The 15,637-nt window shown below is 48.2% G+C and overlaps 1 protein-coding gene across 7 annotated transcripts in view; it reads right to left on the reverse strand.

The window, feature by feature from the left end:
- Positions 1–2,480: 2,480 nt before the first annotated feature.
- Positions 2,481–15,637, reverse strand: part of CREBBP (CREB binding protein) — a 95,128-nt gene continuing 81,971 nt past the window's right edge. For all 7 annotated transcript variants that reach the window (XM_027654999.1, XM_027654997.1, XM_027655004.1 and 4 more), the window contains 8 exons: positions 15,254–15,404; positions 14,320–14,466; positions 13,811–13,924; positions 13,193–13,358; positions 12,149–12,316; positions 9,170–9,331; positions 8,620–8,901; positions 2,481–6,897 (listed from right to left, as the gene is read on the reverse strand). In XM_027654999.1, the coding sequence (XP_027510800.1) occupies positions 4,726–6,897; positions 8,620–8,901; positions 9,170–9,331; positions 12,149–12,316; positions 13,193–13,358; positions 13,811–13,924; positions 14,320–14,466; positions 15,254–15,404 (3,362 nt within the window). In that variant the 3' untranslated portion in view covers positions 2,481–4,725. The remainder of the gene's footprint in view (positions 6,898–8,619; positions 8,902–9,169; positions 9,332–12,148; positions 12,317–13,192; positions 13,359–13,810; positions 13,925–14,319; positions 14,467–15,253; positions 15,405–15,637) is intronic.

Genomic DNA, 15,637 nt, shown 5'->3' on the forward strand with positions numbered 1-15,637 from the left:
CCAGTGCCCTCAGAGACCCCGGGCCGAGCACCCTCAGGGCTCCTCCCGGCTCCCCTCACAGCCCCGCCTGGGTCCCCTCACTGCCGTGCCGAGTGCCCTCACGGCCCCAGGCTGGATGTCCCCCCTCACGGTCTCAGGCTCTGTCCCCTCACGGCCCCGACTGCCCTTCACGGCCCTCGGGCTGAGTCCCCTCCCGGCCCTGCCCGGGTCCCCTCATGGTGGGTTTCCAGGGCTCTGCCAGGAGGTTGGATGCCAAGCCCAGGACGCCACTTCCAAGCCGTTTGATGGTAAAAATTCCAGTCCATGTTTCTGAGGACTCGTTAGGAACAGGGAGCCAGATGCAGGTTACAAAGCGCACAGACGGCTCTGCGGGTGTGTCACCGCTGGTGACCCAGGGAGCCCATTCCAGGGCCAGGCTGTGGCAGGAGCTCGGCAGTCGGAGCTGGCACAGCTCGGTGCACAGCGGCTCTCCCAGTTTCCCCACGGAGGGAGCTGAGGGCCAAGGAAGGGCTGTGCTGGGCAGGGGGCAGCCCTCAGGAGGCCCCTGTGTGCCGCACCTGGGCTGGGCTCCCCTGCTCGACTCTGGGTAAATTGCTTAACACCTCATTTTTCTGCTTCTCTGAAACTCCTCATCTCCCAGGGCTCCTGGAGCATGGATCATCGAGATCTAAAGGGCCGAGGAACTGGAGAAAGGCTTTGGAAGGGGTGCAGGTGAGAGTGGAAATGAACCGCTCCAGTGAGAGCCAAATTTGGAACGTGTGTGAGGGCAGAGCCCGGCCGTGCTGAACACCACAGCCAAACACAAAGGATGGAGCAGGGCTCCTTTCAGGGAGCACTAACCAATTCCAGACCGAGGAACCTTCAGCAGGGAACCGTGCCCACCGAACAGAGCCAGCTTTGTAATCCCAGGCCCAGGGGAGCTCCCTGGAAAGCTCCGTGTGCAATTCACTCATGTCTGCAACGATCCTTGGGACTACACATGTTGTTTTGGAGGTTCACATCCAAGAAACACTTGCACAGAGCGGGCTTTGTGTGGCACTGGATCTTATGGATTAGGTGCAACAAACCCAGCATGAGCCTTTGCACCACTGCTGCACCCTTCCAGCAGCTGCATTTCCACCCGGAACCAACTCCAGCCCTTCATCGAGATTCCCTGTGCTGCAGCCAAAACCAAAATGACTTCTGAGCCCATCAAATGCTTCCCTCTCCTGCTGTGCTCACTGCTACCTCCAGCTGACCCCACAGCATTCCTGAGAGCGACACCTTAACGGAGCTCTTGTACCTGCTGTGAAACACTCGGATCCTCCCCCTGCCTCACCTTGGGTGTGCTCTGACCATTGCCCATGAAGTGTTCTCCTGGAGGGATTGCAGGGGATCTGGTGCAGATCCTTCCCTCTATCCAGGCTCGTTTCAGTTATCTGGGGGCTGGCACCAGCTGGCTTCAACCACTGCCCTCGCAACATCCTGCTCCACATTTTAAATTCCTGACTGTGGAGAAGCACAGGGAAGGAGAGATTACCCCACCAGTGCTCCCGCAGCTCCACAGTGGCTGCTTGATCTTCCCTGCACTGGGACTGTCCCAGCCTGCTTGGCTTCTGTTCCTCCCCCTGCTTTAACGCCTGGGGGAAGCCCAGAGCAGGCTGTGCTCGCACGGGTGCTGTGGGCAGCTCTGTGTCCCGGCGGGAATGCCACACTCCCGGCCTGCAGGAGCAGTGGTGGTGGGAGGCAGCAGAGCCAGTGGAGCGTGATGGGCAGCCCAGGAAAGGAGCAGAGAACCGTCCTTGCAGCTCAGCGTTCAGATTTAAGCACCTTCTTCCCCTCCAGAATTCGGTGGGGGGAAGGGCTCACCCACCCTCTCCGGTGGTGAAGATCCTGCACCGAGCTCCAGTGTGCTCTTGCCTTATAAAATCCCAGGTTTCTAGGATGCTGTTCCTTAGTGCCAGTACCTCCCCCATCAAACACAGGCAAGGACTGGAAAAATCCATGCCCATCCAGTCTTCAGACAGGCTGAATTTCCTATCAATGCTCACAGGAGACTGGAGTGAAGCCTCCCCGAGGCTGCAGGGGCTGCACCCCCCGCCCAGCCCCTGCTCAGGTTTGCTTTCAGCTCTGCACCTCCCTTCTCTCCCTGCTCTTCCCTAACACACCTACTCCAGAGAGCTCCAGTTACTGGATCCACACCGATCCCTTGGCTCTGTGATCTCACCACACTTCGGGTTGTACTGAAAAATATTCCGGTACTTGCTTCCCATCAGTTGTTTTTTTCCACTCTTGCCCAGGAAGGGGCACCCGAGCGAGCTGCAGCCTGAGCCACACCAACCAGGGCTCAGCTTATCCAAATCCGGAAGCGGTGCCGATGCCTTTAAAATGGAGGCTACTTAGAGGAATTAGTGGGATTGAGTGCAGTTATCTTAACCTCGGGCGTCAGGCTCCGCTGATCCTCGCGGGCACCAGCCAAGTGGAACCATCCTTCAATCCAAGCAGTTTTACCAGCTTTTATTAGAAACACCAGCACATTTCAAGTTTCCTCTTTTTGATCACAAATATAGTATTTTTCCTCTTTTTAAGTACACAGCATGAGACACAGCATCAGGGCTTTCCATCTTTTTTTTTTTTTTTTCCTGTTTACTTTTTTTTTTTTTACAGCAATTTCTTTTGGACAAGCTTTGGGTTAGTGTTCACTGACCTCACCCCAGCCCCAAATTTTGACATCTTGAATTGCTGAAGACAATTGCGTGGGCAGATGAATCCGATGGTGGTGAAAAAGGTACAATAGTTAAAAGTTTGCAAGAAAAGTTGAAGCAGAGACCCTCTCCAGTTAAAAAGGCGCCGCCGGGCGCTGTTTTCACAGTACGGGGATAAAAGTTGAGATAAATACTTGCTCTTCTCCCCCCCATCCTCCCCAGAACAGCGCTCCAAGAAAAACATTAAGGCTGGAGGAAGCACTAACTGGATGTGAAAAGCCACGTGTGCCTGGTGCTCCCGCTGCCGGGCGGGATTCCCTGCTGGAATCGCTGCAAATCCCATGCCAGGCGCATGGAATGGAGGAGCCTTGAGGTCTGAGGGATGGCGGTTACTCGGCGTGGTCTGAGCTCACACCTACGCTGGGAAAGCTTCCCTGGACGTTTTAACTCCAGGAGAGCAATTCACTGAGGGGAGGAGGGGTGACTATCCCAGGGACATGAGGGCATGTGACAGGATATTAAAGGGAACATGTACATGATTTGTTATTTTTTATTCCACAGAAAACCCTCAAATCTAGACTCAGAGTTAACAGCAGAAAAATAGTGTTAAAGTCAATAGGTTCATATTTTACTGTAGACTAAATAAATTAGCCTAGAATTAACTCAATACTCTCTATTTTCCTTTCATTGGTGATCCTTCTCTAAATTAATGCAGTTTTTAAAAAGCAACGGCTATTAATAATTTATTCCAGTTAACCCTTATGGATGAACACCTGCAAAGAGTCGATGGCTGGGAACCATTCCCCTCTCCTCTCCCTCCCCAAAATGGAAACAATCACTAAAAGGTGTTGTAAAACAGACATTGCTACCTACAATATCCATGGATCGTGCCACTCCTACCGCTGCCTCTGGCTGCTCCGGGTCATGAGTGAATCGTCATAGCTATGTCTTACAAAGAACATGATCCAAAAAAAAAATATATAAATAAATAAAAACCTTAAACATTCTTACATGGATTTTAAAGAACAGAATACATGTTAAAAACTTCAGTAATTTATATCAATTTTAAGCAATACTTTATATACAATGGAAAAAAGACATGCATAGTCCAAATACAATGTTGAAAACAGCATTTTCATAACAAAAAACCCAAACACTAAGTGTTAATACCATGTACATGGATTCAAGAAGGACCACCCTTTTTGTCTGTTGCACACAGTTTATTTAACAATATGATATTATAAGTAAGAAATGAGTTTTTTTTTCTTTTTACCATTCTATACAGTGATTGAATCTTCTTGGATTTTCTTATTTATAGTAATTATAGCGCTTGCATGATTTACACTAGAATTGCTTTCCTCGTTTCAAGTTTCACACAGAAGAAAGAAAGAAAAGAATGTTTCTTCTCTATCCAGATCAGCACGGCCTAAGAGTGATCATCCCTATTTTCATCTAAGACCAGTTTTATCAGAGAAACAAAGCAACAATTTCTACATCTGCAAGACAAGGATTTTGGCGTTGGCCAATGTGTGCAAGAGTCAATTCCTATCTTCCCAGGGGTAATACTTCAAACGCCTGCAGAGTTCACTATAGAAAACAAAAATCTTCCCGCCATGTGTCAAAGTTACCGGGATACGCTATAATGTTGCATTATTTCAGGAAACAGTTTCTGAATATTATTTTTTTTTTTCTTCTTTTAAACGCAAATGTTTAAAGTCTTGAAAATACAAATAAAAAATATGAATATAATGAACTTGTTTTCCCCGTTAAAAAAAAGGTATGAGTCAACAGCAACAAAAAAAATAAAAACCAAAAAAACCCACAAAAGAGACCAGATATTTTAACCGCCTGGCTTTAACAAAAAAATATATTCTTTGTATTGTTTTTTTTTTCTTTTTATTTTTAAACAGCAATTAATTCTTCCATCTGTAGGAAGCAGCAGTTCCATCTAGGATTCAAAACAACCCAGATGTCTGAATTTTTCAGTACAAAATATCCAACACGAAAGGAAAGAAGAAACAAAAGTGATGCTCCCATAATGCTACAAACCCTCCACAAATTTCTCTAATGTGTCCCCGGTGGTGTCACCAACCAGAGACAATTCGTTAGACAACGCGCTCCGGTTGGGGGTGTTTAGTTGGGGAAGCATTGCACTCTGTTCTGGGTTGCCCAAGTGTCCCTGATCCATGGAACTAGCCATAGTGACTGCGAGTCCTGGGTGGGGGGAACCAGTCTGGGGAGAGACGTGGTGCGGTGACGGTTGGGGCTGTATCCGGGGTGACGGGCTGGAATGTGGTGGCTGGGACTGGGGACGGGGAGACTGAACGGGTGCTGGGGACCGCACCTGGTTGCTGAGGGAGGTGGCGATCTGCTGGCCAGGGAGATGAGACGCCTGCGCTTGTCCTGAGAGCATGTGCTGCTGTGGGCTCATGGGGTTGGGCTGCCCGGGGGACCCTATCTGCTGCTTCATCTGCTGCTGCTGCAGGATGCGCTGCTGCAGGGCCTGCTGGATGTTGGGAGCGCCGTCCGCCCCCAGGCCGGGCTGGCCCATCTGGTTCAGCTGTCCCATCTGAGCCATCTGTCCCATGGAACTACCCTGTATGGACAGGTGCTGCTGCATCCGCTGCTGCTGCATGGCTTGGGGGTAACCTCCCGGCCCTTGAGGCTGCTGGAACTGGTTGTGTGCTGCCATCCCTCCTGCCATGCCGGCCCCTCCCTGCTGCTGCTGCTGCTGCTGTTGCTGCTGCTGCAGTAGCTGCCGCCTCAGGATCTCTCGGTACTGCGGGCTCATGTTGGCCATGCTGGGGTTGTGGCCGGGGTTCATGATGCCGATCGCCTGTCCCTGGGGATTCATCGCTCCGATCCCTTGCTGCTGCGGCGGGACGCTGGGTCTCTGCACTCCTGCTTGCATGGCGTTCATGTTCTGCAGTCCCGCCTGCGCGTGCATGCCTGGCTGCTGCATCCCGGTCTGCGGCTGCTGCATCCCGGGCTGGGGCTGGATCCCTGCTTGCGGCTGCATCCCGGGCTGGTTCGCCACGTATTTGGCTGTTCTTTGCTTTATAAAAGCTGCCATAAGCTGAGGGTTGGATTTAAGGATATTAAGAACCTGCTGTTGCTGCTGCGGAGAACTCGGTGATTTCAAGGTCCTCAGCAAGTCCTGAAGTGCGTTCGGGGTGATGCTGCGCGGCGGCTGCTGCACGCCCGGCATCCTGGGCCCGGCCACGGCCTGCGGCGTCGCCATCGGCATCACCGGCCTGGCCATCCCCGGCTGCATCGGCTGCTGCTGCGGCATCGGCGGTGACTGCCACTGCCCGGGCTGCATGTTGGACATCACGGGGCCGCTCACGGGGTTGGGGCGCGGTACATTCATGTTGACTTGCGGCATCTGGTTCACCGAACCCACCGCGGGGTTCACGAGTCCCGGGCGGCCGGGGGGCAAACCATTGTTCATGTTGTTGACCCTGTAGAGCTGCTGCTGCTGCTGCGCAGCCTCTCTCTCGATCTGCCGAGCCGCTTCCACGGCGGCCGGCGGGGGCTGAGCCGGAGGCGGAGGCGCGGAAACCGGGTTTGCGGGTTTTCCTGTCGAGACAGTGGTGGGGGGCTGAGTTCTGGACACACTGGGAAAGCCGGCCGGTGACATACTTACAGGGGAGGGCTGGGGCTGGGGAGCAGGCTGCGGTGTCTGCGGTGTACTTGGCTGCTGTGTGGGGGTACCAGGCGTTGCTGAGGTAGGAGAAGGCAAACTTTGCTGAGGCACGTTTCGGGTGTTCATGGTCGCCATCCTTCTGCGCATGAGCTGAGCCTGCTGCAGGCGATGCTGGATCTGCTGCTGTCGGAGCTTGTGTTTGATATTGAGACAGAATGGCACGGGGCATTTGTTCTCTTGGCAGTGTTTGGCATGGTAGCAGCAAAGAGCGATGAGCTGTTTGCACACCGGACAGCCACCGTTGGTCTTGCGCTTGCAGCCCTTGGTGTGCTGGACAACCCGTTTCATCTTCTGGCAGGATGGCAGGGAGCAGTTTGCGTTGCGGCACTGGCAGGCGTGGACGAGGGACTGGATGCAGCGCTGGATGCTCAGCCGCCGCGACTCCTGGGGGCTCTTGGACTGCTGCTCTCCTTGGCTGTTGCTCTCATCATCCAGACCCAGGCCCCACTTAACCATCTTGTGGTCATGGCTCTTAGTGTTGTAGCAGTTGATGCAGAGGTCGTAGTCCTGCAAGAAAAGAACACCCAGAGCTCAGCTGCTGAGGGAGCACGAACCACGCTGACAGGAGAGCAGAGTGGTGCCAGGTGAGCAGCACCAGCCCCCCGTGCAGGAACACTTTGGGTGTCCGTGGGTACAACCATGTAGAGCACAAACAGGACAAAGCCACGTGCTCCCAACAGCCGCCACCTCGATTTACACCCGCTTCCATTTACACCAGGCAGGGAAGCAGCTGTACAGGCAACGGGAGCAGGGCTTTGGGGCAGGGAGGGCAGCAGCCCCAGCAAAGCCAGCCTGCAATCACTGCTCCTGACCACAGTGGGTAACAATGCAATCAGGGGCTGTCACTGTGTCATTTTATTACATGAAAATGTACAGCAGGATTCGGGGTTTTTTTAAATTTTTCCCTTTTGGTGACAGGAACTGTTTATTTTTCTGTGATACCTATTTGGGTACCAAAACCTCCAACTAGTCAGATAAACCTAAAGTCACTGCCTGAAAGGCAGGGTTAGCTCTTCATTTAGCTATTCTTAGTGTAATTACTAATAATTACTGCCCTGAAATATGTATTTTTTTAAATCCCTAAAATAACCCTCAAATGAAGTGCAAGTTTCATGCTAAGACAGACACTTACCTGAAAGCCTCCTTACCCCCAGATTTTCACTGCCCTGTCCCTTTTTTGCTGCAGGAAGGGCACTCCCTTACACAGGGTTACCCAGAGGCAGCCTAAAGGTCATACCTCCTTCCACCACCTAATTCCCCCTGTGTGGGGGATCCATCTCCCCCACAGCAAGGGAGAGGCCTCCAGAAGCCCTGCTCAATGCCTTCCTCCAAGGGATTAATTAAGACTCTTCCACCACAAACCTGGCAGCAACTTTTGGTGTAAAAACTAGGTTGCACTTATTCAAATTTCTTTTGTTCAGCTACAGCCAGAGGTCAACACAAGCCCTCACGAAGCCACTGGTGCAGCCCCATGGATAACTGCTCCCTAACACAGCTAACACGGAAGTGATCCGTGCTGTAAAAGGGCTGGACCTTGAAAGCACTGAGCCAGGTTAGCAGCAATTATTTGGTCTGATGTGAAGGGCAGGGAGCCACTAGTGTTGGACCAAAGGGACAACAATGGGGAGCTGTGGCAGCCCCCTCACCCCGCTCTGGGACACGTGCCCAGCTCTGCTCCATACAGCACAAGCACCATGTGTACAGCAGAAGGAACGTGACCCTGCAGGAAGGTGTCAACTGCTCTCGTGGACATCCACCAAATGTGGATGAGTCAGTGCCCTGCAGATTGTGACCAGTCCGACACAGTGCCACCCCACCACCCAGTCCTAAAGTTTGAGCAGCCTGGTCTAGGGGGAGCTGTCCCTGCCCCTGGCAGGGGGTGGAAGGAGACGGTCTTTGAGGTCCCTTCCCACCCAAACCATTCTAAGATTCGTGATTCTTTGAAACTTAGTTAAAAACTTGTCTATGCAGAGGAGTCACAGAGGAATAAGTGATGTAGCAGGAGCCATTCTGGAGTTTTCCATGTCGAGAACCTAAAGCCACTTCTAGAAGAAGAGGTACCCACCTCTCCTACCCACCTGATAATCACCTTCCCTTAAGGCTTATCACCCTTTCATCAGGATAGGCTTAATTTGGAGGAACTTTTGGGCAATGTCCAAAAAAAAAAAAACCCCTGAAGCTCAGCTGTAGGGCAAGAGGGAGCCGAGTTCTGGGGTGCCCCCCACGTACCTCACAGACAGTGCAATGCCACCTTGTCTCCACGTGATGCTTGCACTCGTTGCACGTGTAGACGAAGCGATCCTGCCCCTGGGTGTGCAGCTCCACCAGCATGCACAGCGTGGACCACTTGGAGCGGCGCAGGGACGAGAACTCCCAGTGCTTGTCCCTGGCCAGGGTGAGGAAGGCGTCTCGCCCGTCCATCAGATCACAGCTCAGCAACGGATCCGGGTCCACGATGGGATGCAGGGTGTTGATCACGGGCCCGGCGTGTAAGTGGATCACAAAAAAGACCTGCGGGTAAACGGGGAAAGGGGGAAAAGTCAGCGGGGTCAGGTAACCTTGTGGGAGGAGGCTCGTGCTCTCTGCAGCAATGGTGTGCTACAAACCTTATCTAATTAACTTAGTTGAAGCTAATCTCTTCCAATATGTTGTTATGCAACAGAAACATTTCTAACCCAACCAGGAGCTTTACTCCTCCTGAGTTTTCAGTTCTGAGTATCACCGTTCCTGGGCTGACCGGCACGAACCCTTCTCTTTGCACTCCATGTTTTGACAGTACCTCTTTATGCTTCTCCATGGTGGCATAGAGCTTCTGAGACAGGTCATTGGACACGTTGGGCATGCTGGGCTTCTTCTTGTTGGCTCTGCTGATGCTGCTCTTATTCTTGTTGGTTTTTTTGTTGTTCTTTTTCTTGGCATTCTTGCTGTCGCCCTGGCTCCCCTGCAATAAAGGCACGGGAAAGATGTTACACTTTACAGAGCCCTCTCCCATTCACTGAGCTCACACCGACACACTTCTGCTGTCAGGAATAGAACTTTGTTCCAATGCCTGCAAATCAGCCCTGCTGTGTTAAATATATCCTATCTTCCAGGAAAAATCAAAAGCCAAACTGGCAGGCAAACAAATCCAAACACTGATTAAAAACAGACTTTTAAAGTACGTATATACGTTAAATAATTCCCATCTTACTCTGAATTTTTTTCCCCTCTCAAACACTGTACTTCAGCTTCCACTGCTTGCTTTACAAGATCTTATAGACATCTGATGATAAAATCAGCTACAAATAAAATGGACTTCAAAACAACTCCAGGATCGCAGTATCTTGCTTTGCTGTGCATTTGGGATTTCACACACTTGATCGAGCTCTGATTTAAGGTTTGTCTGTATTTACTGAACAAATTTAGGGTGAGGACACAGAGAAGAACATGAAGGATTTGAACTGAAACCAACAAACCATGTTATTCTCCATCCTGCAGACTTCAGCTGCACGTGCAACTCCAAAAAAATAACCTCCAAAACCTTCGCTTGTGCCCAAGTTATAACACAGACCACAGTGGCCATACACTGACTACTGGATGTAAGTAAAGAGAGTAAAAAATAGCAGATGATGTTATTTAGATGACCTGGGAAAACAGAAATAACTTCTAGGAGTTCTCAAGTCCTTGAAAAATCAAACCCCAAGCCCTCAGCAGGGAGCTCACTCAGTCAAACCCCCTCTCTAACTGCGAGAACATTGGTCATCATAAAATTAAAAATAAGCTACTGAAATACTCTGATATATATAAATATATATATATACACACATATGCAAGAAAGTTCCATGAACAGCATGTACAAGCAAACACAGGGTTTATCCACAGGCATATTTATTCATGGAAAACAAAAATATTCCAATTGCAGAAAGCAATTCTATTTATAGACTGCTGCCATCCTTCCATTCCATTAATTAGGGTTGGACAGGAATTCCCTGGCCACTCCTGGGTTCTCTGTAACTAATTTTATGGACTTTTTGGCCAAATCTGTTTGGAAATTAAAATGAGACTATTTTATGGGAAACCAGACAGGGCTCTAAGTGATCTGAAGGGATTCAGAAGTGAGCTATTGTATGTTCCCACCTCGACTTCCCCCTAATTTTCCACCACCATAATGGAACTGGGGCCTGTCCTCCTTTGCCTGCACATCCTGGAGCATCAACAGAGACTTTAAAATTTAAACACCTAAAGAAAGGACAGATTGAAACTTATCTAACAGGACAAGTCTAAGCTTTCTTTCTACTCCACCTTCACCAAGTTTATATTTGGTCAACTGTACAAAGCATTCCAAACTGTTTTAAGAAGTTGTAAGATTTTGTTTGTACCACTTAATTTTGATATTCAGCCAGGTCACCCAGAGATATGTGAGCCTTGCCCCTTCAGAATGGTCCAAGAATTCTGAATATTTCCCACTTCTTTAGACTCTCTTTATCTGATACCTGCAGCACACGTTGACTTTTAAGAAGCTTTCTCTCCACAAATACAAAGTTTAGGATGAAGAATTCAAGAAAAGACAGACAGATTCTGTGCCATTTCAATCCCAAGACCCATCTCATGGTTCCACCCACAGAGATCCCCATTGCTGGGCAGTTTCCTCCATGAAGTGACCCAAGTTCAGGTCTCTGCACTGGAGAAGTTCTCACATTTTTACAGCTACTCCTCTTCCTGAGCCAAGTGGCAAAGACCACACTGTTCCATTCCTTGTTGTGTTCTTGGCTGACATCTCAGCGACCTGGATGCAGAGTTTGTCCCCTTCCTGCCCCAAAACAGCATCAGTGGCATCAAGTGAAAGCTCTTAACCTTTTGGTTCCATAAAAACACAGCAACAAACTGTATTAGCTTTGAAGGAGCTGCTAAAGTTTAATAGAAGGAACTTCCTGACACAATGAAATAGATGGATGAAGGTCCATCCCTCCACATCAATCCCATGCACACACCCTGTAAGCAAACAGTCATGGCATCCAAGCTGAAGGCAGGTTTTCCCCATGTAAAGCTTTTGGTTTCACCTCAGTCTTGTAAAACTTTTGATTTTCCTACAATATTTATTTTCAAAACATCTTGCTGCAAATCACAAGTCAAAGGGTCAGCATAAAAGTGCTGAGGCCATTTGGTTACAGACAAAATTGACACAAAACCAAAAATGAATGATGAAATTCTGGCCAGGACCCTGAAAAACCTGGTTGTTGGGGTTTTGTTTGGTTTTTTATAGGCAGAGGGAGAATGGTGGTGAAGGAACAGCACCATCAGGATCAAAGTTTCCCACCAACACAAAGCTTGCAATAAATACTTTTAAATATCAGTTCCTTGCTGTTGCAAAGGACAAGTACTTGTGCTTAAATAAGAGCCACATTTCATTCAGCTTTGGAAAATCCAGCACCTTTCAAAATGCAAATACTGAAGGTGCTTTGCAAAGGTGTGAACCAGCTCAGCCAAATGACTGTGAGCAAATGCAGTGATGCAAAAGCAGCTTAACACATTTCTCTGAGAATGGAGATGCTGAACTGACACAGCTGACTTCTGAGTCTGTTAAAAAAACCCCAAACCAAGCCACCAGTGTATTTGTTAACCATGAAAAAAACCAGAAATGCAGTAAAGGGACCCCTGATTTCGTGGCTGATGTGAATGACCTTTTCTAGTTTACTGGATGTGAATTCTCTCATTTCTTAAAACCTTGATTGTCAGCTTTGTGAGCCAGGAGCAAATACAGCACATAAAGTTAACCCACCTCTGTTGTTTCACTTGCTGCAGTGCTTTCTTCCTTCTTCCTCTCCTCCTCCTCCTGCTCCAACTCCTTAATGCTTTCTTCCAGCACATTGGGCCAGAAATCACCCTCAAAGTAAGGCAGCTCCTTGGCACTGGTCAGCCTGTCCTCAGTCGCTTGTTTGAAGATGTCCTGTTGAGCACATCACACAATCCCAGGAATAAATGAATGAAGATCACTCAGGGGAGAGAGGAGAACCAGAGACATGGCCCCAAAGGCCTGCTCCTGCCAGGTCTCCTTCTCTGGGTGCAGCTCCAAAACCAGCCTGGCAATCCTGATAACAGCCCACCCCCTGTTTTATCTTAGAGAGACACTGCTGAGCCTCTCCTGAACCCCCATCACGCCACCAGTTCATGTTCCTGACCTGATGGGAGACACCAAGAGACCCCTGGAAAACGTAACAAAGCCCTCCTTGGTTTCAAGACCACTTTTATTAGGAGGCACAGATTTTGCAGCTCTTTGCTACACTAAATCCCATGGCAAGGCTTGTTAGAGGCTGTTCTACTCCACACATTTAGTAACTGTCACTTGCCATCAAAACATCGATTTTTTGCCGGCACTGTCACTGCCATGAAGGAAATTCTTGTAAATTTTAGCATGTAAGGAGTGGCAAATGCTCCCTTTGCCACCTTCAACATATTTCCTTGGGTACATGTGTGATGTTCTCTAATTAAGAAAATCATCCTTTCTATAAGGAAGTGGTTTTTTTTTATTTCACACTAGTGGGGCCCTGAGTTCCACCTCCAGAACTACCAAAGCAAACAGTTTCTTAACAAGCTCCATATTTCCTTGCCTAAAAACTGCAGTGAAAGACAAGTACACAAAGGCAGGTTCTTGCAGATTTCTCTTTGTTCAGACACCAAACCTAAGGAATTTTCAGCCTGAAAGGCAGAGCCTCAAGAAAACCTAAGAAAATGAAGACACTGGCTGAGAATAAACGCCTTGTAGGACATCACCCCAGTTTGAAAAGCCCATAAAAATTAAATCAGGAATTAAACAGTAGCAAACCTTGTAGTCATGAATGATTCTCTCAGCAAATGCCTTGTCCAGCATCTTCTTATACCACTCTTGCAAGCGTTTGGGTTTGGGTATTTTCTGGTCAGGGGGGTGGCAATGGAAGATATAATCATCTCCTTCACTGGGGGGACAGGCCCAGATGTGCCCTGTCACATACCTGGTGTGACACACAACAAACAAAATCTGTGACTGTCATCACAAAACTAACTCCAACTGAGGTATAAATTCAGAGCTCTGGCTTTATTTTTTTTTAAATATTTTTTCTATTTTTATTTTGTAGCAAAGTTGCCAGGGCAATAACTTCTGTTTAGACAAGGGATGAGGTCTGGGATATAACAACAAAGCTTAAATATCAAGTGAACCTGTGACCCAGTCAATGATGTGCTGTCAGTTTAAAGCATCCTGACAACAAACCACCACTTTAATGACAGAAATCCCAATTTCTCTGTCCAGTGCAGATGAGGTGTGTGTTCCACAGATCTTGGAGAGGACAGAGGGAAACAGAGACTACCCCAAACGAAAAGCTACATGGCACCCTGGGTTAAAAAAACCAACAAACAACCCACACTAAAAAACCCAGATTCCTTTCTTCACAAAGATCTGACTTACCCGAGTTTCTTCACGTATTCCAAATATCCAATGAGGATTTCATGATAAACTGCAGTCCGGAGGCAGCGGGGGCGGAAGAAGTGGATGCTGTCTAGGTAGGAGATGTACACACGCCTGCAGCAACGACAACACAGCCAGAGTCACCTGGGGCTGCTCTGGCTACTGAGAGCTGACTTTTACCCCAGACACGTACACAGAAAGAAAAATTAATGATGGTGATATTTTAATGCATATTCAATCATCTCAACATGGTGCAAACAGTTCTCAAAAGCCAAAAATGGGCAGAATTTTTTTTTTTTTTTTTTAGGCAGCAAAAGTACACGTTGAGAGGCAAAGTGAAAAGCAGAATCCAAAGCGTTGTGATGGTTTCTGTTGCCACGTCTTGCCCTTCAAAGTCACCTGCAGCCCTACAGCAGGACTGCAGCGCCACAGAACTGAGCCACACGGCCCAGTTCTCTGTGTTTGACAGGGGCTTTGGCAATTTGCCTCTGTGCAGAGAGGTGGGGTACCTGGTGTTGGGAGGGGGGCAATCCGAGCCGTATTCCTGCACGTGCATCCCGAAGAAACACACGTCCACCCCGTCGATCTCCTCAAACGCAAACAGAGCTTTGGTTCGGTAAGGGAAGGATTCTGACATCTCACCAGAATCCACAAATCTGCAGGGAAGGGTGGGAGGGAAGGATAAAAAAAGAACAACAAAAAGCCAACTATTAAACCGGTGTCCTACCAGAATGAGGAAATTATTTTCAACCTTATTTTTAACCCATTAGGAACATTTACAGAGAAGTTAAAGGGGGGTCAGATCAGAGCTGTAGTAAAACAGGGAGTCCCATCACTGTAAATTCATGGAAAGACTGTTTCCATACAGAACACAGGACTGAACAGGCCAGCATTGAGTACGTGAATATCCTCAGAGACCACAAGCCTTTAAATAGGTTGCAGAGCAGAAAACCTGATGCATTATGAGGAGGTGATGTCACATAAACACTCTCTTTATGAATTAAAGCCAAAATGTTCCACAGAATAAACCTTTTAAGCTTTTGATTTATAATGAAGTAAATTAAAAATCCCTCCTGAAAGCCAAAGTGTTTATAAAAACACAACAAACCAGTAAGGAACAGAATCTCAGCAACTGCTCCAAACTAAACTATGAATTCTGAAACACCAACCAAAATGGGGTCAGACTCTTAAGATTTAGCAACACAAAGTCACAGTATTATAACCAAACCCAGGATGCCCCCACACTGCCCCCCAAACAGTCAAAATACAATTGTCACCTCCTCTGCTTTTTTGTACCTTTCACGATCTTAGTCATGCCAAAGTTCCAAAAATGTGCAAAGGGATTAAGGTGCAAACTGTCAAAGTTTTGCAATATCTACACAAGGAGACTTCAAAATAAAATCAATTAAAAAAATTGCATTTATCAGAATTAATAGAACTAACCTGGATTTCATTCCTGGTTTGACTTCTACTGTCTTATCTGAACTTGCTACTACTCTGACAAAGACCTCTCCAGCTTCAGGATGATTCTGTCGCCGCAGGAATTTGTTCACTCTGTCTTCCAAATGGTTTCCTAAACGTGTTGTCTGCAGCCCTGGAAGTGAAGGGGGAGAACATGACAATGGAAACTTAACTCTGGAGCAATCATTTAAGTTTGGGGTGTTACTGTGCTTTTTAAACTCTTTCAGCTCGTTTCTCTGGATGGAAGTAGGTTTTTTTCCCCCCTTTGTTTTACCTGCATATGAAAATCTGATGGTTTTATTTACGCAGCCAAAAATGAAAAAAAGCAAACCCATCCATGCTTTCCCCCAAGCCTGAAGGTGTTCA

The sequence above is a fragment of the Corapipo altera genome, unplaced genomic scaffold, assembly GCF_003945725.1.
Source record: "Corapipo altera isolate COAL_440 unplaced genomic scaffold, ASM394572v1 98, whole genome shotgun sequence".
NCBI lineage: Eukaryota > Metazoa > Chordata > Aves > Passeriformes > Pipridae > Corapipo > Corapipo altera.